The 25,249-nt window shown below is 37.0% G+C and overlaps 3 protein-coding genes across 3 annotated transcripts; 2 read left to right on the top strand and 1 right to left on the bottom strand.

Annotated features, from left to right (window-relative positions):
* Positions 1-1,600: 1,600 nt before the first annotated feature.
* On the top strand, positions 1,601-5,045 carry LOC116294854 (uncharacterized). The gene is made up of 3 exons (XM_031702525.2): positions 1,601-1,677; positions 1,883-2,192; positions 3,135-5,045. Exons 1-3 carry the CDS (start codon positions 1,636-1,638, stop codon positions 4,838-4,840), a joined length of 2,058 nt encoding a protein of 685 aa, XP_031558385.2. The 5' UTR covers positions 1,601-1,635; the 3' UTR covers positions 4,841-5,045.
* Positions 5,046-6,722: 1,677 nt separating this feature from the next.
* LOC116294853 (uncharacterized) lies at positions 6,723-18,314 on the bottom strand. Its single transcript, XM_031702524.2, has 8 exons — positions 18,247-18,314; positions 17,380-17,497; positions 11,795-13,605; positions 10,488-10,842; positions 9,490-9,897; positions 9,271-9,327; positions 8,824-9,089; positions 6,723-8,443 (listed from the first exon to the last, which is right to left on the bottom strand). The coding sequence occupies exons 3-8, from the start codon at positions 11,819-11,821 to the stop codon at positions 7,373-7,375; spliced, it is 2,184 nt and encodes a 727-aa protein (XP_031558384.1). The 5' UTR covers positions 11,822-13,605; positions 17,380-17,497; positions 18,247-18,314; the 3' UTR covers positions 6,723-7,372.
* LOC116294856 (serine/threonine kinase-like domain-containing protein STKLD1) lies at positions 13,962-24,701 on the top strand. Its single transcript, XM_089024892.1, has 29 exons — positions 13,962-14,059; positions 14,136-14,222; positions 15,197-15,241; positions 15,354-15,428; positions 15,547-15,592; positions 16,188-16,246; positions 16,659-16,729; positions 16,813-16,865; positions 17,243-17,302; positions 17,397-17,436; positions 17,825-17,897; positions 18,255-18,335; positions 18,504-18,577; positions 18,651-18,748; positions 19,130-19,144; positions 19,231-19,278; positions 19,726-19,763; positions 19,888-19,930; positions 20,088-20,204; positions 20,528-20,589; positions 20,711-20,777; positions 21,108-21,236; positions 21,816-21,944; positions 22,649-22,722; positions 22,836-22,893; positions 23,143-23,212; positions 23,506-23,573; positions 23,777-23,856; positions 23,931-24,701. Exons 1-29 carry the CDS (start codon positions 14,045-14,047, stop codon positions 24,039-24,041), a joined length of 1,986 nt encoding a protein of 661 aa, XP_088881018.1. The 5' UTR covers positions 13,962-14,044; the 3' UTR covers positions 24,042-24,701.
* Positions 24,702-25,249: the final 548 nt, after the last annotated feature.

Raw genomic sequence — 25,249 nt, 5'->3', positions numbered from 1 at the left:
CATAGAGAATATTTTCATCGATGGAAATTGTAGTCTAAATTGATTTGTGTTTTTGTTTTTATTTCAGCTCGTTAGCACAATATAAATTGATCTTTTTTCGTTTTTGTCAGCAGTGTTAAACAATTTTTTTCGGCCTTGGTCTGTTTTTCCACGTTAAATATAGCAACATGAAATTCTTGTTCACAGTCTGTACTTAATGGATATCTTTGACCCAGCTCTTGTACATTTTACACCCGCATCAGTCATCGCGTACAAAAGCATAGCTTCTGAAACCGCTTTTATTTTTAAAATTTTGCCAAAATGATATCAAAGCACGTTTTTTCAAGTTTATTTTACGAACATTTCAAGGAACTAGCAATGAATACCGCTCAGTTTAACTACTGTTTCTTCATAGAAGACTTAGAAATTTCGGTGGCGTGAGTGTTTGGTTTGTGAGGTTTGTGAGGGCGCGTGAGTTTCAGAATGCGATTCTTGTACGAAGATTAGAAGGAAAGCGAACAGAATTAGACAAATCATTTATCCGATTGCTCTCCCTGATTCTTGAATCTCTTTCGTGCAGAGGTGGGGGTTGGGGTTGGGGGTAGGACGAAGACTAATGCCAGCGATCAGAAGGGGTTTGGCTCAGTTCCCGTCACCGTTTCATTCCAATTATTCTGCTCTCTCGTACAGTTCAATCCAGAGCAGTAACCACAAAGTTATGGCGCCACGAATAAGCCATACCGCATTGTACTAAGTCAAAAGAAACGAAACAGAATCTATATTTTATAAAAATGGATATCATATACACCTTCCTCATAATCTGAGGGGATTTGCTGAATATTGTGTCGCTAGATTACATGAGTCTTTCTAAGGCATCTCAAATAAAAAATATCGATTAAATTAGAACAGGATAAAGAACGAATATAATATATTAAATGTCTAATCATTGACCTCCTTAAGGCAGCTACATTTATCGGAATTCCTAAAAGAGATTGGAAATTGAACAATATTTCAAATACTTGATTTTTAACTTAGAAGATTTTTCGCCCGGAAACCAAAATTAATAAAGATGCTTGCTGAATTTCCTCAATTAGTATTCATTCTTCCGTCGTTCATCCGTCTGATAATTACTTTGGCGAGAACTAATCCTGATCAATAGCCATAGGGCTGATGGTTAAATATTTTTTAGAACGAAACTTCTGGTTCATACTCACGCCAAAATATGGCTCCAAGTGACCACAATTATAATCTAATTAAACTTGTGAAAATATAAATACACAACATTATATTTTATTTAGTCTTTTATCCGTTTGCTTTGTTCGATATTTTCTGTTCGCCGTTTGCTTTGCTCTTATTTTTTATTTTTATTTATTTATTTTTTGTGCTCAATAGTTCAAGATGTTTAAGTTCTTACTGTTGCTAGGCAAAAAACTTTTCTTCCTAGTTGAGTTATTTTCTCTTAACAGCAAATACATTTTTGCACATTTTGATGGAAATGTGCAGTTAAATATTGACATAAAAGATTTCTATATAGATGATAATATATGTGTCGTCTTGGTTACGGGTTAAAAAGTGTAGAGCCTCCTTAAAAGTAGTCCAGTAGCTAGTTTCCAGTTGATCGCGGTTTAGCGGAAGTATTTGTGTGCATGGTAGTAGATGGTATTTCTATCCATTATGGAAGTTAAAGTCCTTCACGAGGTGAGAATTTCTATACAAGCTCTACATTTGCTCTTCATTTTAACTCCTACATACTTTACGAATACGAATAATCAATGATGGATGATTTTAAGCGCAATAAGAAGCGTTGGGGCTGAATTATGAGATCGGAGTTGACCTCGTTGGCTTTCATTGCAGAATGTTGCAATGTTTGTACTAAACGTTTGCTATTAATATTGCAATTTAGGGCAACTTAGAGAAGTGTTCCTCTGCCGATGATCATGGTAAAAAAGACTGGAAAAGGCGCTACTTCGTGTTCAAATACTTCCCTGCTAGTAGCACTCGATGTCTGGAATATTATAAGGATAAAAGCTGGAGAAAACAAGACCCTAAAGGAGTATTAACACTTCATCCTGGCTACGAAGTCGTTAAAGTACATGATTCGAAAAGGAAATACGTATTTGATGTGAAGACTGTGGAGCATGTCTTTAGACTTTCTGCTAATAATGAAGATGAACTCAATAAATGGATTCTTACTCTGGAGAGAGAAAATATCGGTATGTAAGTTTGTGTCACATTAAATAGATCACTAATATTCTGTCATGTTGATTTGATTTCGTGTCTTTCCTTCGCTTGTATTTTCGATTGTATTTTCATTTTAAAATAAATAATCTATACTAATTTTTATTAGAAAGACATCTTATTTAACTAGTATTTGGATTTCTAATAACGATATCATTTGTTTGCAGTACGTATTTTGGTCATTGTTTTGTCTTCATAACAAATCGTTCATCTACCGAAAATGATTGATGGCGCATTATAATATTAATGAATTGATATGATTAAGCAAAAGCTGTTTCCGATTATTGTAGATTTTGATTTATGATTTTTATGGATTCATTTTTGTGATATGCTTTTGAATCAACATTTGATTTAACAAGATTTATCATGTAAAAGTTTGTTCCTATTGTGTAATACTTAACTTTGTACTAAGAGTACATGACCTTTTCTTGCATGCTCTTAGCTTGTTGATCCATTGGAACACATTTGTATTTGCTTTTAAAAGCACGCTGAGTAATGATATTACATCATAGTCACATATCAAATCTCTCATTTATCAATATCTTTATATATTTTTAATAATATTAATAATAATCTATAAACATGTACTTCCTTAAACGTTCCCGCCCATGCTAACAGTGTTTCAAACTGGATACATGAAAAACTCTCATTGAAGCACAGGAGAGAACTGAACTGTGATAGTGATTGAGCCTGTGAGCACAGGAGTGGTCGTGTATCCAGGATTTGTTTTAAGAGTGTACACTCCATTTATGATCGAAACCTTCACAAATTCAAGCACCAATAACACAGTAGATATCAGCTCATCTAGAAAGGTGTACACCCCATGAAACCCTCCCCTAGATCCACCCTTGATGCAAGCTTGAGTAATTAATTGTCGATGATTAATAGATTGATTAACAGCTTGTTTTCTGTTTTAGTCAAGTCGTTTATTGTGGAGCCAGTTCCTAGTGGTGTGATGAACAGGACTGGTGCTACAGAAAAGTGTCATCTACACATCACTGACACAGAGGTAAGGTTGATATCTGCTCAAGATGGGAACCAATTTGTAGCATGGCCTTTCACTTGCCTAAGAAGATACATGAGCTCACGGGGGAAATTTTCCTTGGAAGCTGGACGCCGAGCTCCAACAGGGGAAGGAAACTTTGTCTTTATCACACCTCAGCATGATGAAATTTATAAATTGCTTGACAATGTGATCAAGTCTCGAGCAGGGAATAATGTTCCGATTCCTATGCCACCAAACCAACCTGCAAAAGTTCAACGGAGTGAATCAATGCAAAGTACACTAAGTATACAAAGTGTTGCAAGTACAGCAGTTCCTGAAGAGGATGGTTATGACCATCTTATGTGCTCGCCATTAGCAGGCTTCAAGCCTGTCCACCCAGTGCATCCAAATTATGATCAAAATATTATTCATTCTCCTCAAAAAACTGAGAATCAAAAAAGCAATAACTATGAAGCTCCTTATGGTCACATGAAAAATCGAGAGTCACTAGCTTCAATGAGAGGGCAGATGAGTTTTGATGCGAAAGCAAGTGAGTATAACACTTTAGATCCTGAAAAAATGACAAGCAAAATCCCAAGTAGCACAGGAAAAGGAAATGATATACTTGAACCTTCAAGACCACAAAAACCTCCACCTCCTCTTCCAGCAAATTTTGATCGAAATACTATGACTGAACATCAAAATGATGGTGTTCATTCTCCATCAAGCCAAATGTATGATAACAACCAATCTCCTGTGTCACAAGACACTAACACATATGACAGTCTTGATCATGGAACTTCTGTACCGAAGCAAGGAATTCCTGCTTGTATAAGCTTAACAAATGCTTTCCACAATATGCGTAATAGTATGGAAACTGAGGATACATACAATGTTTTGTCCTATCCTGGATCCTCTGTCAGCAGTCCTGAAGTTAAAAATCAACCTGTCCAAGGAGATGGAGGCCAAAATGCTGATGAACACAGATCAAATATTTCCCAACACACTTCCTTTCGTCAATCAATGTTGCAACCTTTAGTTCCTCCAAGAAAAAATGAAGTATCAGGTCAAGCTATTCCTGTTCCTCCACCAAGGGTGCCTCGTAATGACCGCACTTCTCAAGGTGTTGACAGGAGCTCTGTATCCAGTGTCTCTAGCATGGGGTCTAGTTTCTGTCCTCTTGATATGTCTGGTAGTTACAGAGACAGTCAGTTAAGTATGTCTGCAGATCAGGATTTTTATTCAAGTATTGGTGAAAAGAGTTCACCACCAAAAAGTCAGCCAGCTTCTGCCTACAGAGGTAGCAGAATGGGACCAGACTCTCCTACAGAACCCAAGCAGATTGCTCCAAAGCCAAGAAAAACTGGGACACAAGCAAACAAGACACATGAAAATCTTGTATCTAACCTTAAGGCAACTCTTTTGGCTGATGGTTTGAACTTAAGTAAAATACTGCCAAGCAAAATCGCCCAGAGAAGATCTTCTGCTGATGCTATTCCAGAAAATGATACCTATGCAGAGGTGGATGATGGTGACTCTAAAGGAAGTCATAAAACAAGGATTGCTCGGTCCCCCTCAGCACCAATGAATCCCATAGAAGACATCTATGAAGACCCAGAAAAGTCTTCTTATAGATAGCCAGCACACAGCCATCTTAGAAGTGACTTTACTTTCTTCTGATGGTTGTAGCTTAGCAACTGGTCTTTAATTAGAGAGGTAGGAGGGGGGAGGGGCACTAATTTTCATGAGGGTAACAAAATAGGTAAGAGACAAACAGCAAAAATAGTATGTGGGAGAAGGGAGGGTTAAGCAAAAACGGTGCATCACACCAGGGGGGGGGGGGGGGGGGGGGGAATCTCTAAGCATGATTAAACTCGTGTTGCAACACCTCTTCCCCTTTATATAATGAACAAGCTTCATCAAACGTAAGCAGCGGTCACACTGGGCAACATTACATACAACAAATCGAGGGTGGCAAAACAAAATCACGCAACGTTGTTCTAATATGGCGTTATCCTTCGATAACCACGCCTGCTATACTAGGTTTGGACAGCAGTTTTCGTTTTAGTGCAACCTGATTGGCTTTAAATGTTGCAAGCGAAATTGCAGCCATGTTCACACGATGACATTTCAATTCGTGTAATGCTGTGCGCAGGGAATTGCTGTACCGTGCGTCCGAACCAATAGTTAAGACGAAGGTGTTATACCAGGGGGAAAAATTTTGACCCCTCTGTAAAAACTATAAAATCCTTTTCTAAAGGCATAGGAGATTTAGCTTTTCATACAAGAGGAATAACTCTTGTAATGATTTTATTTTTGTATCAAATTTTCAGAGAACTAATTAGTAGAAAAAAATGCATTTTCTCATTCTTAGGTTAGATGTGGAATGACATTGAAAATGCGCGCGGAAAAATTATATGAAGTTGAATAAAATATGCGAAAAAAAGGAATAAATTAGAGGAAAGATATACATATATACAAAGTACTTTGTTAGAAGTCAAAATTTTATGGGAAAAGTTCGAATTTTTCAGTAAACAAAAAAAAATTTTTTTTCCGACAAGTCACTTTAAAAGTGACGAATTTTAGTATGAAATAGAACTAGAATGTTTGAATATAGAATTTTATTCAAAATTTAGATTTTAGGAATTTTATGTGTATATACGAAATTAGAAATTATTAGTGTGAACGTACCTAAACTAGGTTCGCAAAGGCTGATGGGAACTATTGGGGCTCCCAAAATTTAGTTCTTAGGTAGCCAAGTTTGACGCGCTGTCACGCTAAATACAACTATTTTTGATATAGGATTTATTGTGTGTTTTGAAGTCGAAGGCGCGGTTACCACTGTGAACGCATTTTTTGTAAGTTCCACTTTGTAACCGCGCCTTTCACTCGCAATTCGTACGCATTTTATCAAAATGTAAATTAAATTTGATCATTTTTAATCCAAAAACGAATTTTATATCTCAAATTGAAATTGAAAGGATAAGTGAGAATTTAAAGGCCCCTTTACACGGCAGACTTTTGATGGGCTTAGCTTGCTCTTTTGTGACGATTTTAGTGGAGTCGTCTGAAAATCATCGCTAGTTTTACAGGCACATTGTGGACTTAGAGCAAAAAACGATGCTCAAATCGCCGCTAACGTCATATCAAAAGTCGCTTCTGTTAAATGGCCGTATAGCAATATCGAGGAAGGCATGGATTGATGGTAGAACGGAAGTGGTCCATTCACCAAGTATGGTTCGATTTCTTTCTTTCAAATAATCTTAGTACATCTCCACACCAATGCTTTTGTTAACTCTTTCTAGGGCTACATTTTAAAGTGACTTTGAATAACATGATGTAAAAGCTCTACACACTCGACAATAAATACGATGTTTTTACTTGCTTAGTTGATTTTTTTCGCTTTGAAATCCCAACTTTCCAAATCGACATAAAACCCTTGACACCTATAGATAGAGTGTATCTTGAAACGAAAGGGCATTAGACAAACAAAACACAGTACTGGTGTTATTCACCGATATATTTCTAATTATTATTTATTATCAGACCCAATCATAGAATCCATCGGGGCCCGGTTGTGCGAAGGGTGGAGACCGCTATCGCGACTGATAATTCTTATCCAGTGGATAAATCTATTGGATAACAGCATCGACTTATCCACTGGATAAGGATTTATCCACCCTTCGTACAACCGGGCCTAGTAGATTTCATTCATTATAATGATCAATTGTTTGAGTTCCTTATATCTCAGATTTTCCCCCCAGCCTAGTAGGTCTGTAAGCTTTGCTCCTTGAAATCTAGTTTTCAGGACCGACGCATGCGCAACGCCAACGCAAAGAATGAGTCCAGGATAAACCTCTTTAATCTTGCGTTAGAGTTTCCACCACGAACATTTACATCGTTTCTGCGAGATTTGGTTCGTCTTCACAGCCCAGTTCTTAAGATCGACACGACGCAGGCGCAACGTCTCTGAAGTCTTTCGCTAGGGTTCACGCTACCAACACACTACAACCAAACAAACTACGAGTGCGCAATAAAATAATTCAAACCTAAACCTACACTATAATTAGAAGATACAGAAAACTGTGTCAATCTTCAGCGTAAAAAAAGACATTTTAAAGAAAAAGGTTTCACACTTCCGACTTAAAATCAAAAGTTAATGGTGATACTTTAGATAGAGTGTTCTGCAGATTTTTTGTGTTTGTTTTTAGGTCCCACACGAGGAGACGACTGCGCTATAGCTTTATGTAAAGTTTCCACATCCTTGTTAGTGGGTGATGTAGTGGGTACAGACGACGCCAAGGCACCGTTTACTATGCCTATATCTCCTTTTCCTCCAAAATTATCGTCTCTTTTCAAACTCCCTGTAAAAGCCATTGACACTCTTTCTGATTCTGGAGACTTATGGGAAATGAGAGATTTAGGAATGTCGAAATCTTCATCTTTGCTGAAATCCTCTTCTGAGCTCGAGTCCATCGCAGCTAAACCCTTGAAGCTAAAAGGAGTGAATGAGAAAGAGTTCAGTCTGGGAGAACCTGATAAACTCTCGTGGCTCCGACTCTTTTTTCTCGTTCTAGCAAGCTTTGCAGCTTCATACTCCAATCTCCTCCTTTCGGCCATTTCTCGGTACTTCTTCTTCTTCGTCTTGTCAACAGTTGCATACAACTGGGGCAAAACTTCGACACTCTTTGAATAAGCTGAATTCAAATACACGAAATTTGGAGAAGCGCTTGTCCTTGAAAAATTACTTTGATCACTTGTTTGTGGAAATCCGGTATTTTCTTCACCCCCTTTACTTGATTCGTTTTGTCCGTACCTCTTGCTTCCGAATGCTGGCAGTGTTTTCCCTCGATCAGGCAGCCCAGGATTGCCACCATGCGGCGAAGGCGATTCATCAGGAGGAGGAGGTGGCAAAGGGCGATCGCGCAGAGGCTTTGTATTGCCGTGGAGTACAGGGGGTACATTTCTGTCTTGCAGAGGTACCCTACTTGCTCGATCAGGTAAGGGAGGAGGTTCGTCTTCCTCGGTCAGTGTTGAAGAGCTTGTTGCTTCAGCCTGTAAACTCTCTGGGCTGTTGAATTCGCCACTCATTGAAAACTGGTCGTCGTTGCTCTCTGATGGTACCATACTTGATGGCGAGACAGGAGATGACAGGTTATCTGAAGGGCTTGGCTCGTTTTCTGGTGACAGCTCAAGTGGACACATATCCTTGCTAAAAAACTCTGGAGTTCCACGAAAACTCTGCAAGAAATAAAAAGTGAATGAATGGATGGAAGGAAGGAAGGGCAGATGGATTGATAGAAGATTGATGGGTGGATTGATGGAAGGAAAATTTGATTGGTTGGTGGATGGATAGTTGGTTGGATAAATGGATGGACAGACGGTCAGTTGGAACGTTGGTTAACCGCCACCCAGTTGGTTCAGTTGGCTCTCTTACTCATTTCTGGAGTTAATTTTGACCCATTTGCTTGTTTTAAGGGAGGTAGGGTCACATGAACTGTTAGTGCAAGTCATCTATTGGTGCAATGTGACTCAAAGGGGTCCCTTTGTCCTATTGTGCAGCACCAACTTGCCGAAAAATCTTGAATAAAAAAATACCACCTAGTAACACCAACACTTACCGATGAAGAAATATGGTTATATCCACTGGGTGACCGACTAAATCCTCTATGTCCCTCTTTAACACTCAAGCTTATCTGTGACCTAGCATGATCAAGGAAATCATAATTTGACGCTCCTTGAGGTGCTTCACTCGTTGACCCAAAACTTGAATGACGATAAACACTATTGTAACTTGGGTCTAGTGATGTATTATAGCTGCCAATACTAGGACCACTGCTGATGCTGTCTGATCTATCCAGGTGAGAGTAACTGCCCATCATATCCACTGTAACAAAAAAAACATTTATATCATGACCCCTGAATGCAATGCATGATGGGATACCTTGGGACAGATTAGGTATCTGCTTAAAATTAGAGCATTTATGCAAAGGGAAAGGGGGATTCTATAGTTTCTCCTATAAACAGCCTCCCTTCTCTTGTATTTCACCCCAGATGTTGTTCTTTACCTCCTTGTATGGACCTTGGTGCACTCCCAGCCATGTCATAGTCCTCGTCTGGATTCCCTAAAAAAACATTTCATTTTAATTTATTATTTTATTAATTAATCAATTTAATTTATTATTTTATTAATTAATTGCTATATAAGTAATAAAATTATTATTATTACTATTTATTATTATTATTATTATTATTAATTAGAATTCTGAAATTCTGACATTTCATACCTGAAGGAATATTGAGAACACTAAAGCGCAGTTGATCATAGGCTCTTGACATATCTTCCTCACTATTAGCAACCACTCCAGCCCCACCTCCTGACTGTGCCTGCAGCCGCTCAGTAGCAAATTTATCAATGGTATCGAAGATTCTGTTATCTTCTCCTGGTTGGGTATAAAAGGTATATTTCCCTGTTCCCATCGGAGATCTTCTCCCTGCCTCAAAGCTGAATTCACAGCGATCCATGCACTCATAGTTACGTATAGTTGTGAGAGGCCATTGAGCAAGAACTGCCCTGGTTCGTTCAAGAGCAAGAGTAATCCCCCATTTTGAAATGTGAAGCAAACATTTCTGGTCTTTTGCACCAATTCTTTGCATTGCTTTGTTACCACAGCACTGGATTCTGAAGGTTTTTCCTGTAAAGAAAAATATGTTAGACAAAATCTCTTAAATCATTCTAATGGAAAAACATTTCCCCCAAGGTATTAGGCCCTGGCTAAACATGTTTCCCTAAATGTTTCCTAAGGTGGCAAAACTGTCAGGAAACATCGGGAAATAATGTTCCCATGCATCTTGGAAACATGAAATGTTTCTGCTGCACAGCAAAAACATTTTTTGCATCTTGGAAGCAAAATTTGTTGCACGCAGCAATGTTTTGCATGTGGCTAAATAAGGAAACATCAAGGATTCCGAAACATGCGCGCGGTAAACATGTTTCCTCTTTTAGCCAGGGCCTTAAGTATTTTCATATTTGATGGGCTACCTCTGGTTTGTTTGGCATAGTAACTATGGTTTGCATTCATGGTGTGATAAGCAGTGGGGCTTGTGCAAAAGGGAAAGGAAGGAGTAAGAAAGGAAAGAGAGGGATAGAGTAAGGGAGGAGGGAGTTCAAAGGAGAGGGAGAAGCCTTAGGATCTATATGGATAAATAAAAGTCACTGAAAAGTGTTATGTAGATGAATAGATTTTAGAGAATTAGTGACTTAGAATCTTCAAACTTATCTTACCAGCAACCCTAGGATTCAGTCTAGTTTGCATCTGTAGCTGTATAACCCAAAGATCCATGACAGTTTCAGACTCGGCTGCCAGTATATATGTGTCGGCATCATTATTGATTTCAAATACAAACTGTTTTCCCTTCATTTCACCCCGTTTTAGGACTCTATATTGAGGGAAAAGTTCAAGTGTCCCTCTTGCTATTTGTCTCCTCCAGTTTTCTTCTTTATCAAACCACTGAATGAATGCTTGATCACTTGAGCAGTATTTCCTCAATATATAAAAACCCTTTTTCCATTTTTTTGAAAAAGATTTCTTTAACCATCCCTTTTGATCATTATCCTCTGTTGGTTTTTCAAGCCAGCCCTGTGAAAAATAATCCTTTACATGTGAATCAAAATGGGCTATAAGGCTGCATTCATAATGTATGGAGGGGAGGGGGGGGTAGGTGAAATCTTTAAATGACAAGAAAATTCTTAAGAGCCCCCCTTGAAGTCCCCCCCCCCCCCAAAAACTATGGCCCCCGCATAATCTCTCTTAGCTTCTTCTAAAAATTTTGCATCCCCCCAATTCTTGGAAAAAAATTTTTCAATCCCCCCCTATTTTACAGCTAAAAATTTTTCCGATCCCCCCTAAATTTCATCTGCCCCCCCCCCCTCTGCCATACATTATGAATGCAGCCTAACTGATAGACATTGGTATCTGAACCAATCAGACTTCATGTTTGCAATGTAATTTATAATTTTTTATAATTTTTTTCCCTTGAGCATTTGAGGAAGCATCCTTCGTCAATAATACTTATAATAAAATAAATTGGGATTATTAGATTATACGATATATATAGTATTTATATCCCCCTGGGAGAAGTTTTAAGTCATCCAGGCTACCTGTGGATTAACTAAGAAGTCACATGATCAAAAAGTCAAACCTTATAAATAAGTGTAGTATAAAAACCCATAATAAATATATAATTGTCATTTAAAAAACAACTTACACTCTTAAAAACACACATACAAACACACCTATAAATCATGAACAATTTAAAAGAATATATTATTTAGAAGAGACGAAATATTTGGCACGTGGACAAGAACTTGCTCCAGCACGCCATCATGCTTCGTCGTTGTTTACTTTTAGGTATCTACTTCAATAACGCACCACTCCTTTTGTTTTAGTGTAATTAAAATTGTTTTATATTCTTATTTGATGATTGATAAATGAAGCTGAATTCTAAATTTTGATCTTAGGTGAGAGAAAAAAGGAAAATTTGATTCAAATATATTTGATGTACTTGATTATAAACTTGCTTCAAACCTACCTCAAAGATATCTTCGATGTCTTCCATTTTCACCGTATTGATTGCTTACTACACCAAGGACGTAGCTGCTTTCAATCTTCAAAGGGGTTGTCTCAAATTGTCAAGCCAAAAAGGTAAAAATGATGGCCAATTTCACAGCAACATGGTGAGCAATTGTATTCGTACTGGCCATTCAAATTATCTAGTGACTTACTACTGAGTCGATGAGCTCATTCAATTCATGAATCTCATCAGCATGACAATCAAGTGTGGTACTTGAAGCGTCCAGCTAATATACAGTGTACTTCACTCCAGTAAAGAAATATAAGAATATGAAGAATTCTAGCTGTTTAACTAAACTCAGACCGACGAAAAGGTGGCAACTTCGTGCCTGATCAATGAATTACTTTTCATGACCGGAAGTTGGTTTACATGACGTCACATCATAAGATGTCTATTAACTTCCGGTCTTTTGTGGTAGCATTGTCTCTTGTTCTTATATTTCATAGCAAAATTAATTTAAGAATATTGAAAGGTATTTTTTATTTTAGATAAAATTTGTATTCAGCTAGAGGGTTGTGAATGACTGTATGTATCAGAAGCTGTTTTTGTTAACCATGTAGAGGATATGTCGCGCAGGATGGATCAAAAGTGATCGTCTAGAGGGCTTTTTGCCATCATTATCAGATTAATGTACGCTTTAACCGGGGCTTTAAGGGATGGTGGATTAGTTGATTGAGGAGGGATTGCAGGAATTTATGTTGCACGATATTTTTTTATAACAAACCCTGCACGCAATTTAAAATATATATATTTCTTTTCTGAAAGGAGAGGTTGTGCAATATTTTTTTCGTAGGTAAAGTGCTTCCTTGATTTTTTTTTGGGATTTACACATACCCGCCCATCAATTATCAAATGGTCTGTCTAAGGGTAAGTGTATTTATTCTTTTTATCGGGTAAAAAGATATATTTATGGGCGTGGTTCAGTGAAACGCGCAACACGGAACCTCGTGAATATTGGAGAGATCAATATTGTAATATGAGTCAAGATTGTATGTCGTCATATGCGTATATTTAGTTGGGACCCTCCAAGTTTTGTACTTGCTTATCGTTGAGGCAAGAAAGTACACATTTTTTTGCGGGTGCGGTAAATATCTGTGTTTGTACCAATATATAGTTAGAATAGGCCCTTTGCAGCTCAGTAATCACGTGCTGATTAATTCACTGAGAGCAAATGAATGGACATCTTGATTCCCATGGGTGAAATATACTGGTGAGCAAACAAACTTTCTACAACCTGTTTCGAGGGCTCGTAGTAAAACTGCATTTCAGTCGTACCACACTGGTTAACATCGTTTCATTGAGTTCTTTACAAGAAGCTAAAAAGAATTACCAATTTAAGATAAAAACAAACAAAAAATTTCTCACAATTTCTCACAGACACGTGACCTTTGACTGCAAAGTCCCTATTCCGCCGCCCTTAGCGAATCTCTACTGGAAAACAAGAGCCGTCTACTTGGTGTAAGTCTACAATGCAGTCTGCAGTTTGTATTTGTTTGTATGGTAGTGTAGTTTGAATGTGGTTTACAAAAGCGTTAAGATAATGCGCAGTAATGGTCGCACGCCCAGTAATTGCCGCAATATTCAGGTCCTTTAGGTATTACCTTGGAGTGTACGCACTAGGAACGAGATAGCTAGCCTTTGAGTCTTGTAAACGAGCGCAACACAAAAACAAACTACGAGCCAAACGTGGTGAAGTAAAAGCAAGGTTAAGATAAAGCTTACCACGACAAAGAAAACAAAGAAATCCAATAGGCAGACCACAATACATCCTGCAATAAAAAGACAAAAAAAGCTATTAAGAACTTAATATATTGTGTAACACAAGAACGACTGAGATCTCTGCAGGAAGATATATATTAAAAAGTCATATCAGTTTTAAAATACAGAATAAAGTTACAGACATTTTTGGAAAGTAGTTTCCCAGCCCTCCCCTGCTCTCCCCTCCCCTCCTCTCCAACGAATAACATTAAACATTATATATATATTTCTGGCTGACTATGAAATAAAATGTCAAATTTTGATAAATCTGTACTTAAAAGTGCTATCTTGTTAATTGAAAATTGGGCCTAATTTAATTCAGGTTATTGTTATTTGTTTCATTAATGATTAATGAGGTGTGTCTCCTGAACGCTAACAAAGGAGGTCTGCATAAATTAATCATCCCTATAGTGACAGCCCATACATAACTCTGAAGTCGAGCAAACGGTGATGGAGAATTATAAGGTAAAAACATCTCTCGTACTCGTTCAAATGCTGCAAAATAAGTCATGCTTACTTATACTTAGATTATTTATCTTAGCTTCATCAGAGATTAGGCAAAGGTGCTCAAGGGGCAGTATTTTTGGTCGAGAACAAGAATGATAAGAAGAAATATGTTCTAAAGAAGGTGAGAAAATGGTCTTCATTCAAAAGTTAATAACTCCTTTAAACGGGTATAAAATGCTTAGCTTTCCCTGGAAGCAAATTATTTCTTCATTAGAGCAGGTAGTAAGACATAAAAGATTTGATAACGGTGTAGTTACTGTTGTTTTAAGTCGAGTTTTTCTTCTTGGAATGGCTGTTCTTGCAGTACTGTGTTTGTAGGCACATGTGACGGAAACTTGAAGAAACTCACTTTCTCTATTTTAACTAACATTTTTCTCTTCAAAAGGCATTTATTTTACACTATACTTTGCAGTAATTAAAAGAATAAAACCAATAAGTACTTCAATTGGCAGAAAATCAAAAATAATTATTATTTAATGTTTAATCTGTACGGAAAAGGCGCTACAAACATAAACAAACAAACCAGAATTTGCATATTGAAGTTCAAACTCGAAAATCCTTATTATATATTAATTTTTATTTAATTCTGATTAAAAGGTTTCAAAGCCAAGAAAAACTCGAAATAACGCATTAAATTTTTAACATTTTAAAAAGGATTAAAGATTTATGGAGAGTAGAAGTTAGAGTCTTATAAGATTGTACAACAGATTTGACAAATACATTTTGACAAGTTAAGTTTTTCGCAGTCACATGAGATCTGACAACGAGACAAAGGCTAAAATGACATTAGGAAAAATATTAATGACAAGAAGTAATAAAAAATAGAAAATTTTAAATTCATCAGAAGTGCAACTATGATAATGAAAATGTAAAAATATATGAAAAATTAAAAAATTACAATATTTGCAAAAAAAATTAATGCTTACTACATTAATTTCTTTTTGAAATTCTGAGTCTAAGAATCAGAAAGCAGAAACCAGAAACTAGAAAACTAACAAAACAAGCAACTCCTGGATTCAAGCCTGCATCAATGGAGTTTCAAGAGTAGTCAATACGACCCTTGATTCCCTATTTAAAAGACTGCTTTACTTTTAGGTGGAGTGTAACGATGAGAGTGAAGCTAACAAGGCTTTCAAAGAGGTTAGTTTTAATTTATTATTTATAATTTTTGACACTTCAACATATGTTTCATATAAGGGTACCATACTGCAGATTACTATTGATGGTATATTCACTTTCCTGTTTCATGCAGGCCATGGCCCTTCAGGAGCTTAAACATCCATTTACCTGTGGATATAAAGAGTTCTTTGTTACTTGGGACAAAGAGGTAAGATCTTCAGCTGAATAAAATTCTTGAAGCTTATTTAGCTGCACAGTACACCAATAATTATAATGCCATTAAATTATTACTTGATATTCATTTGGTTATTATTATTTTGAAATAGGAGTCAGCCATGTTTGTGTGTATAGTCATGAAGTATTATAAACTAGGTGAGTATATATGACAAACCTTTGAAAGTATTCTATTAAATATGTCACAAAATATATGTGGCAACTATAACAATAACAGTTTCCATGGAAACTATGATTCAAGCCCACATCTTACTTTTATTCCTTACCATATTTGTATAAAAATAAATAAATAATGAATAAATGGAATTTAATGGTGGCATTTCCACAAAGTAGCTCTTTGTTCACTGAATTCCAAATGGAATTTAGAAGGTGATTTTTGCGGAGGGAGGAAAACCAGAAAATGAGGAGAAAACCCTTGAAGCACAAGAGAAAACTAACAAGCCACTTTACTCACATACGACACCAAGTCAAGGAACGAGTCCAGGAATTGTACCAAGGTAGCATTGGTGAGGGGAGATCACCAGCTATCACAGCTACTTTAACCATGATTCTGTTATAATTTTTAAAAATTGTAGCAGAATTGAAATCGAATGTGTACTTGGGTGGCTTGAAACGACCTGGCTCGAAATGACTGTGGATTGAAAAGACTGGCATTCAAATATTATTATATGAAAAAAGGATAATAGTACAAATCATCTTTTGAAAATGAAGTGATGTTTTTTGTATCTCATAGGAGACTTGGACAAGGCTTTAAAACAGAGAAGGTCTAAAGGAGAGTCTATAAGTGAAATTGTAAGTTCTTTTGAATTAATATCAATGTCTTTTTATGCTTGGCTACCACAGGTAACCCAGTAAATTACTTATAATTACTTAGACCATAGGCAATGTAAGGATTCAAAAGTTATGGTGAAATCTTCAGAAACCCAATAGCATAAAAAAATGAAAAGGTTCATCCATTTTGGATATAAATCAAAAGTTATACTAAGTATAAGTTTTATTCATTTGTCTCATGATTGTGGCAATTAGGTGGACTGCGATGTTTTGACTGCTACTGCTAGTCTTCATCAGGCAATGTAGTCCTATGCAGCTGCTATTAGTTTTGTCACGCAAGGCTTACACACTACATGTGATGGTGTAGACTGGAAGGTGATCCTCTTATATACCCTTAGCATATTTAGTAATTTAAGTATTTTTCGTGTAATAGATCCTAAAGAAATGGTTTGGTCAAATGCTGGCAGCTCTGGTGTTTGTACACGACAAGCAAGTTATTCACAGGTTAGTTGACAGAGAGGTTTATTTTAATTTTATTTATTATGGTTTAAATATTCAGGATTACTTAAATTTCATTTTCCTTGCAGAGATCTTAAGCCGAGTAATATTTTTATGGAAGACACAGGAGACGTAGTTGTAGGTATGTTAAAAATTATTATTATCAAAAAAGTAAAGACCCTATCAGACCCTATCTACCCTTTGGAAATCTTTAACCCCCACCCCCTCCCTCCCCCCCATAGGGTAGGTATGGATATTTTCTGGAACTACACATATACCCTCCGTGGATCTCCCAAGTCCTTGGAAATATCTATCCACCATCCCTGGGGGATATATGGATATTTTCTGTAACTACATAATATAGCCTCATCTGAATCTTCCCATCCCTTGGAAATTCCAATCCCACTCATGGGTGAAGTATGGATCTCAGACCTTCCCTACCCCTTAGAAATTCCTCTTTGAAAATGTATGAATATTTTCTTAAATTACAAATGGGATTTATTTTTACTTTCTTTGAAGGTGATTTTGGCGTTGCAACAATAATGGATGATGCTCGAACAAGAACAAGAACAACTGTTGGTGAGATAAACAAACTGAATGGAGCTCATGAATGATGATACTCACTTCCATTATGCTGTAGAAAATAAATATTTTACCTTGTAATTGTTTCCAGGAACAATGAACTGGATGGCGCCAGAAGTATTAGAAAGACCGTATCCTTAAACAGCTTAACAATAGGTGTTGAGGGAACTCATACTGTTAGCTTTGCTTTTCCTTGAATGTAAAGCAATAACAGTTTCTAAGTATCTCTTCATGGCTCAAAATAATCTCCAGTCAATGAAAAACATCTGGGCAAAAATTTCCACTCAATGGTTAATTACTGGCCAAAATTGGCATTTGTCTGGCCAAACATATCTTTTGACCAGTGTTGACGTTGTCTCCTCACATGCTGATCAGCCCAACATGGCCAGTCAGCATGTATGGCCATGCATTGAACAGCCATTATTTTTAACCCTGTATTGCATTGTCATTTCGATTACACATTGTAATTATTTTGTTCAAACAAATGAATATGACAGTTTAATCTTTAACCTTCTTAAGGTATGATGAAAGAAGTGATGTCTGGTCTTTAGGTTGTATTTTCCTTGAAATGGCTACCTGTGGTTTCATGGATGTAAGTCACGCACTATCTGATTTTATTATTTACTATCTGACAGCATTACTCGGCACAAGACTGTTTTCCTCTGTCTTCAGAATGCATTGGTCCCCACCCACAAACTGTCTGGGTCTCCCACCAGAGGGTACCGTACCCTATCAAAGAGGATGGACCCTCCTTCCCCCAGAGGCTACAACCCAATCCATACCAGAGATAACAACCCAACCCTATTACCATATTTGCTTCACCTATGGAGCATAGTTCTTCATTTTCCCATGCGTAGTGCGTAGTCCATATCTCTGTTCCATTCTAGAGTTTTAAAAACCAATTTCTCTGATTCATTTAAATATTTTAATATTTTTCATACCAACACAGTCTGCTCAAATGTCATCAGTTCTGTTTCAAATCAAACAGTCACCGCAGGTCTTGGAGGAAATACTAGAAACAGTCAAAAAGGTAAAGAGTCGTTCTATACATTTGTCAAATTCAAGTAATATCATAGTTAACTCTGTTTTCCTTGTTTCAAGAGGGACATTTAAATCCTAAACATTGGGTACGGTTAGTAACTAAACAAAACTAATGTTTATGTAAGTAATGATCTTACCTATTTGTTTTGTCATCCAGCAATATTCCAGTGATATGTGTCAGCTTATTCGTACCATGTTGAGGAGAAACTTCCAACAAAGACCATCAGCAAAGTAAGCCTTTCTTTCCTTGATTTGTTCTCTCTTTCATTCGCTAAATCTTCATCCATTTTGTCAACCCTTTCAGGGAGTTGTTTGATCTTCCATATGTAAAGTCTTGTATTGCACTGCAAAATAATAATACAAGTGCCAAATCAGGAAGAGGATCTCCAACCAAGAAAGCAGGTATCTGTAACATCTATGCATGCCTAAACCACCCTCCCCACCCCTCCCATTTAGCATAAGCCTAAAATAACTTTCCCCACCCTCCCCACCCCTTCCATTTAGCATAAGCCTAAAATAACTTTCCCCACCCTCCCCACCCCTTCCATTTAGCATAAGCCTAAAATAACTTTACCCATCCTCCCCACCCCTTCCATTTAGCATAAGCCTAAAATAACTTTCCCCACCCTCCCCACCCCTTCCATTTAGCATAAGCCTAAAATAACTTTCCCCACCCTCCCCACCCCTTCCATTTAGCATAAGCCTAAAATAACTTTCCCCACCCTTCCCACTCCTCCCATTTAGCATAAGCCTAAAATAACTTTCTTCTGGACCTTATTTCAGGTGACAAGAAGAATGGTAAGTAAGGGGTACCAAACCGTTTTAACCATGTTGTTTTTAATGCAATGGGTTTAACTATGAAAATTCTATGTTTCTATGTTTAGCTGCCGTCAAGCCGGTCCCAAAGGACAAGGGTGTGGCTGGTGTTCTCCGTAAGTAACCTCCTGATATACAAAACACAATGAAGTAGGGGGGAGGGGTCATTATAGTAGATTTGTCACGGGTCGAAAACTCATAGCACTGTAAATCCTAGAGCGGTTTTCGTATGAATAGAAGCAATACGATGCGGCAAATTCGTGTTTGTACCGTGTCTTACCGTAGCCATAATCTACTCATTGTGGTTGATGAATTACTGAAAGATAAGGAACGAAGCCATTTCAGTGGTACGGCATTTCGTAACGCGTGTACGTGCTGTAAGTCAGCTGTATGTTTACCACTCATACGAAAGCCGTCTCTCTCCTAAACCAATCAAGAGGCAAGAAAATGTGAGCCAATGATGATGTTTAACACTCAAAGGAAACCTAGTTTATTTTTTCTAAATGTAATAGCAGTTTTTGTATGCGACTTTATTGTTAAAACACGAGCACATTTGTTTTTAGAGTACATGAAGGAAAACAAAGACTCAGAAGCCTGTCAGGTAACTTAAAATAATATTACAATATTACATACGATAATATTAAAATAATATTACATTACAGTTTTTTCCTGAAACGAAAAATTGTTCTTATTCCTAAACATTGTTTATGTTGGTTGGATTTCAGGTTGAAGCGTTTAAACACATCGAAAAAATAACTAGAGAAAAGGGTGAGAAATAGTAAATAATTAATTTGTAAAATGGTCGTCTTCTAGCAAAAGCAGATGTAATTTATCCTACTCCTCTGATTAATGTTGGAAGAGGATTTGGTATTAAGTTGCGCATCAAAGGAATGGAAGCTAAAAATGACTTTGCATGATCTTGCAGGAGTTGCTCTTAATGGTCCAACACAAAAGACTATAGCATCTACCATGAAAAGCAATGTTGGCTGTGAAAAGATACAGATATTAGGATGCAAGATATTCATTAATATTTTACCAAAAGGTACATTAAAAAATATTAGCATATTTATTACTTGGTTATACATTTAGGGTGTGCCACAGTTGATGCATACTGGGAACATTTTTACAATTTTTATTTTTCATCACTGATGGAGTCCCCCAAAGTTCATTATTGGGCCCCAAGTTTTCCGGCACCATTACTTATTTATGACTCTATTGGGGCCATTTCAACTCCCTTTGTTCTTGCTTCTGTCGATACTTTTTTCAACATTATTTACGGAGTCCCTCAGATTAGTCATTGGGACTCCCAAGTATTCCGGACATTTTAAATAATTGAAGTTTTTCGTCATCCTTTCTTTAACGTAGCTGATGAAGAGGACGTGATATACACAGCTGATGTTATTCAACCCGTAGTTCTTGCAATGAAGGGTAGGTATAGGAAACCTTTTTTGAAAACCTCTATAATACCAGCAGCAGCAGTGTTGTCGCGCTACCAATAGCCGGTCTCTCGTTGTCTATTATTGAATATGTTATATTATCTCGTTTTAGTCTCATTCAAGTTCGTCTGAACTGCAAACAAGTGCCTGCCAGCTCTTGATGGCTTTGTCAGCAGACGGTAAAGACAAGAACAATAATACCAATATATTGCTATAGTTGTGTTAACCTTGACATTGACTGCTTTGTACCTCAACTGAGTACAACTGAGTGAATAAATGTTTCAAAAAACCATACTGAAAATGTCCTTTTGAGAGATAGAGAACTTGCGTGACCGTGACCGTGACAGTAACGGTGTCGCGTCCCAGCCCCTCGAGTACAAGTGAATGCAATATAATTGACTCAGTAGCTGCAACTAATCCTGTACCGTTAGTGTTTAGCGATTTTTTACAGTATTCCGATTTTGAAGTTTTCGATAATCTTAGAAGCTGACTTTATTTCACGTTGACAGAGGCCGCAGCGGAAGTGATAGGAAGACTTGGTGGTGTACAAGATGTCTTGTCATCTATGCGGGCTTTCCCTGACAATGTTGAGATTGCGTCCAATTGTTGCGGTGCCTTGTGGAGTCTCGCAGTTAATGGTAATTCAATACTAGTTTTATCGTATTTTCTGTGATCTATATTTATGTCGCAAACCGCTGACACGTGTCATCGACATCTAAGACTGAGATATTCACAGTCATCCTCTTTATTTGTTGCGCATCGACTTTTTATCGCCCCTTTTAAAGTAGCAATAAATACATTTTCGGTTCAATAACCTATGTTATTTACTTATTGGACATATTACCTACCCGTAATTGTAGGCTTGGTGGCTGCCAGCGAACGTCAATATTCAGTCAGAAACGCCATACCTTGCTATATAGATATCAGATTCTTCTACTAACTGAAACAGTATGGTATACTCCAGCCTGGGCGTTTCCCATATCCGTCCACTTGTCGCTTACTCATTAAGAATAATATTCTTAGTTGTTTGACTGAGTTGTATCAATATTCATGTGTCCTCTCTTGTGCAACCGTTAAATAAAGAAATGATACTCTAGAGAATAAAACGTAGAGTGAAATGACGTGGCTTGAAATAGGAAAAGAAAAGAGTCTATTTAAATGGGTTTGTATTTCACATTGGATTTTAAGAGCACATGTTTTATTTGTTTTACTCATAGAAAATAACTGTAAGATCGTGACAACAGAACGTGGCCTTCAGGATGTTTGCAGTGTTATGGAGAGACACGCTGACGTAGTGGAGTTGGTAGAAGCTGCTTGTTCTGCTCTTTGGTCTCTTTCTATGGAAGGTAAGACAATAAAATATCATGCTGTTCAATTTTTGAAATATTGTTGAAGCCTTGAAGGGTGGCATGCGCTGCTACGCCGGTGTCTCTTACCGCTGTGTAGTTCAAGGCTGTGGTCGCGGGCTCGATCCTTGACTGGAATTCAAATCTTAAAGTAATAGTTATCATAGTAAATTTACCCTTGTAATAACGTCCAACGATTTACATTCAGAAATATTCTTTGGACATTGTTACTGAACTAGATTAGCTTTATAGTTATTTTGAGTAGCATTTACTTTTCTTTTGTATTAATTATCTATTGTGCAGTCTAAATATTTATAGTATAAGTTATAAAAATAATTGATTGATTGATTGATTAAAATGAATTAAGTTTGCCTTTTTGTGTGCTTCTTTCCGTCGCCATGGTTTTCCTCTTGCCGTAAAAATCAACTTACGAGTCGAGTGTTTTAAATCTAGTGGTAGTGCGTGTGAAGCGAGCCTTACGGAAGAGTCCCTTACGGGAAGTTATTGTTATTGAATCTTTTTTTGTTGTTGTAAAAGCGCGCGCGATGTTAGTATAACGAAATAAGCATTTAAAAGTTACAAAACAGCTGCGCACAACATCCTAATGCTGCCAAAACGTTTTCGTTTTAACCAAAAGTACGCTTGTCATACATGCTTGTATTGTGTTCGAATTATATATTGTTTTTGTTGTTGTTGTTTAACAGATGAAAACATTGAACAGATGGCAGATCTTAGTGTTCCAGATCAACTCATGTCAGCCATCGTGCAGCATAGCAAGGTGTTTATAACTTCTGTTTGTCTATGGCCTTTTTGCTACATCCGTGTCCTTCTCTATCTCTTGTGTAAGAATTAGAGTAAGCATGGCTTATTTTTATTTTCATTATTTCACAGGAACCCAAGGTTGTAAAGAATGCTTGTATGGCCCTTGCGTCCATCGTAGAAGCAGACGGTAAGTTATCTCTTCCTTCAACTTACAGAAAATCCAACTCTTGCGATCTATCCGTTTATTTTATTTCCAATTCAGTCATTCACCTTGATATTGTCCGCAATGTTTTCTTGTCCACATTTAACTTACTCTTTTTTTGTTCTATTTTTGGACATTTCGTATTTCTGTTGTGATTCGTTTCTTTCATTCATTTCATTTCCTTCTTTTATGTTTTGATTCTATTTTTAATATATTCTCACCTTTGTTTACCAGAGATGTGCGCGTATCGCCTGGTTGCTTTTGAAGACAACACAGGAATCAAGGTCATCATGGATGCTTATAAGTGAGTGAAACAAAATTGGACTAAACAAATCAAAACTAAGAAAAGACTCTTGGTAGTACCACAGGGAGCCCAAGACTGCTTTTTGTGGCTAAGAATTAATCGATTTTCTCGACGGTTTTTGGAAAGTTCAAAATTCGGTTGTAGCTGAGAACAGGACACACAAAAAGTAGATGAAACGAAAACCCTAACATTTTTCAAAAATCGACTAAATCAATTTATCCTTGGGCTCTATGTGACAATCCTATGAATCGCTGGATAAATATTGAAGATTAATAATCATTATTTACCTGTAGGTCCATGAAGCAGAATGAAGAAGTGGTTGAAAATATTTGTGTACTTTTTTCTGAGCTTGTAGAATACGGTTAGTATACAGTTAGGAAAACAAGGTCTTCTCTTTTACACCAGGGGGGAGGGGTAAGGACAATGTTTGATCACCTCACCTCAGGACCTCTCTTTCTGCGACAAAACTTTTTCCACAGGGGGAGGGGTAAATACAAATTTGATCATGTCTTGCTTATTTGTGCATTAGGCTGATCTGCAGTTTCTCTTATCAATTTTTTCTAGATGAAATAAGAGAAGAAATGGTCTCGCTCAAAGTTCACAATATCCTAGCTGAAGCGAAAAAGAACTTTCCAAACAATGAGGTGATTTAGTACGAGATATTGTCTTGATAATCGACATGTTACAGCTCATTTACCTTGATGTTTTTTGATTGAAGGATCTCGTGACCCCCGCAGCAAGCGCGCTAGTACTCCTGGGAGGTGGCAGCCGTAATGGACGGCGAGGCAGCTCAGCTCGATCACGACCCAGAAGTGCTGCAAGAAAGTAGAATCTTCAAATAGATGAGAGTATGGTTTGCTGGTAGTATAACACGTCCTATCCCCTCCCCCCTTAAAATACATATTACTATACCTCTTACCATTATATTATGTCCCTATCTCACTGCGCAGTCTCATCACACATGCGTAGTGTGAAGATTACAGATCCTCGCATGACCGACATGGGATCGAGGCTAGGGAGGTATTTTTTAGTCTATATTCTAATATTTTATTGGATCCCGTTTTTAGTTGTCAAAGAAATAGCAGAGATATATTATCTATCAGAAAAATTATGATTATACATCTATTTTCTTTGTACTCAAATTATAATTCTTGATCTGTATGATTATGAAACAAAATCGCCGTCGGGTCGAAGTTTCCGGTTCGTTTCGGTTCCCGAAGACCCGCGGGACAAAAGGTATTTTTTCGTATTCAAATATCCTTCGAATCTGTGAACAAACTTACCAGCGGTATCTGACAGATTTTGACTGATCCGAAAATCGTGATTTCAGAATCCTTGTGAGTTTTTACATTAAACGAACTAAATTCTGATAATCAAAAAAATTTGATTAGAACTAAACTGTGTCTAATGATTATAATGAATAATATATATGAATAAAATAATTTGTAGATAAAACTGACAAATACGAATAAAAATCTTCATTTGTTAAGCGGACCGACTTGTGCAACCTGGCCTTGTCCTTTTTTTTCTTTCCCTAGGCTTTCGCATCATAAGAGTGAGATAAATTCTTTGTAACTATAGTAACCAAACACCGATTTCATAACGAATTCATAGCAAAGACATTTTAAAAATATCCGCGATTGTTTTAAATTCAATTGAAAAACTTCAAATATTTTTTTAACCGAAGGAAATTGCTTTTGACGCTTATTTTGATTTATATTTCAGTAATGAAGTAAAATTGTCTAAAAATACCAGGAAAAGAAAACTCAGTGATATACCACTGCTAGTCAGGAGTGGGTTTTTGAAGTGTTTATGAGGAAGTACTCGATGTTTTGATGCTCAATACTAAGTTCAGAACTATTCTATGAAATTCCTTCGGTTTTGTCTCGCTATACTTTTTTTTTTTTATCGCAGCCTTACTTAATTCGATTTCGAATCTTTCATTGTCTTACATCGCAGACACGATTCGTTGGTACATTTTTATTGTTGGGATCCCTGTGGTTGGAAAATTAAGTCATCACATCACGATATTGGCCC

Source organism: Actinia tenebrosa, unplaced genomic scaffold (genome assembly GCF_029948245.1).
Source record: "Actinia tenebrosa isolate PJP-AT-01 unplaced genomic scaffold, QUT_ActTen_1.0 PGA_scaffold9__36_contigs__length_13948895, whole genome shotgun sequence".
In the NCBI taxonomy this organism is placed as follows: domain Eukaryota; kingdom Metazoa; phylum Cnidaria; class Anthozoa; order Actiniaria; family Actiniidae; genus Actinia; species Actinia tenebrosa.
The sequence above is the reverse complement of the archived record's forward strand: the minus strand, read 5'-3'. Positions and strand labels throughout refer to the sequence as shown.

Excerpts from the sequence above, each read along its gene's own strand:
- LOC116294853 (XM_031702524.2), bottom strand. The coding sequence starts at position 11,821 with ATGGAAGACATCGAAGATATCTTTGAG. Across the intron at positions 9,328-9,489 it reads TGTTCTCAATATTCCTTCAG|GGAATCCAGACGAGGACTAT; the intron begins GTATGAAATGTC and ends ATGTTTTTTTAG. Across the intron at positions 9,090-9,270 it reads ACCAAGGTCCATACAAGGAG|TGGATATGATGGGCAGTTAC; the intron begins GTAAAGAACAAC and ends TTTTTGTTACAG.
- LOC116294854 (XM_031702525.2), top strand. The coding sequence starts at position 1,636 with ATGGTATTTCTATCCATTATGGAAGTTAAAGTCCTTCACGAG. Across the intron at positions 1,678-1,882 it reads AAGTTAAAGTCCTTCACGAG|GGCAACTTAGAGAAGTGTTC; the intron begins GTGAGAATTTCT and ends ATTGCAATTTAG. Across the intron at positions 2,193-3,134 it reads TCTGGAGAGAGAAAATATCG|TCAAGTCGTTTATTGTGGAG; the intron begins GTATGTAAGTTT and ends TTTCTGTTTTAG.
- LOC116294856 (XM_089024892.1), top strand. Across the intron at positions 17,898-18,254 it reads CTACCTGTGGTTTCATGGAT|TCTGCTCAAATGTCATCAGT; the intron begins GTAAGTCACGCA and ends ATACCAACACAG. Across the intron at positions 20,205-20,527 it reads CATTAATATTTTACCAAAAG|CTGATGAAGAGGACGTGATA; the intron begins GTACATTAAAAA and ends TCTTTAACGTAG.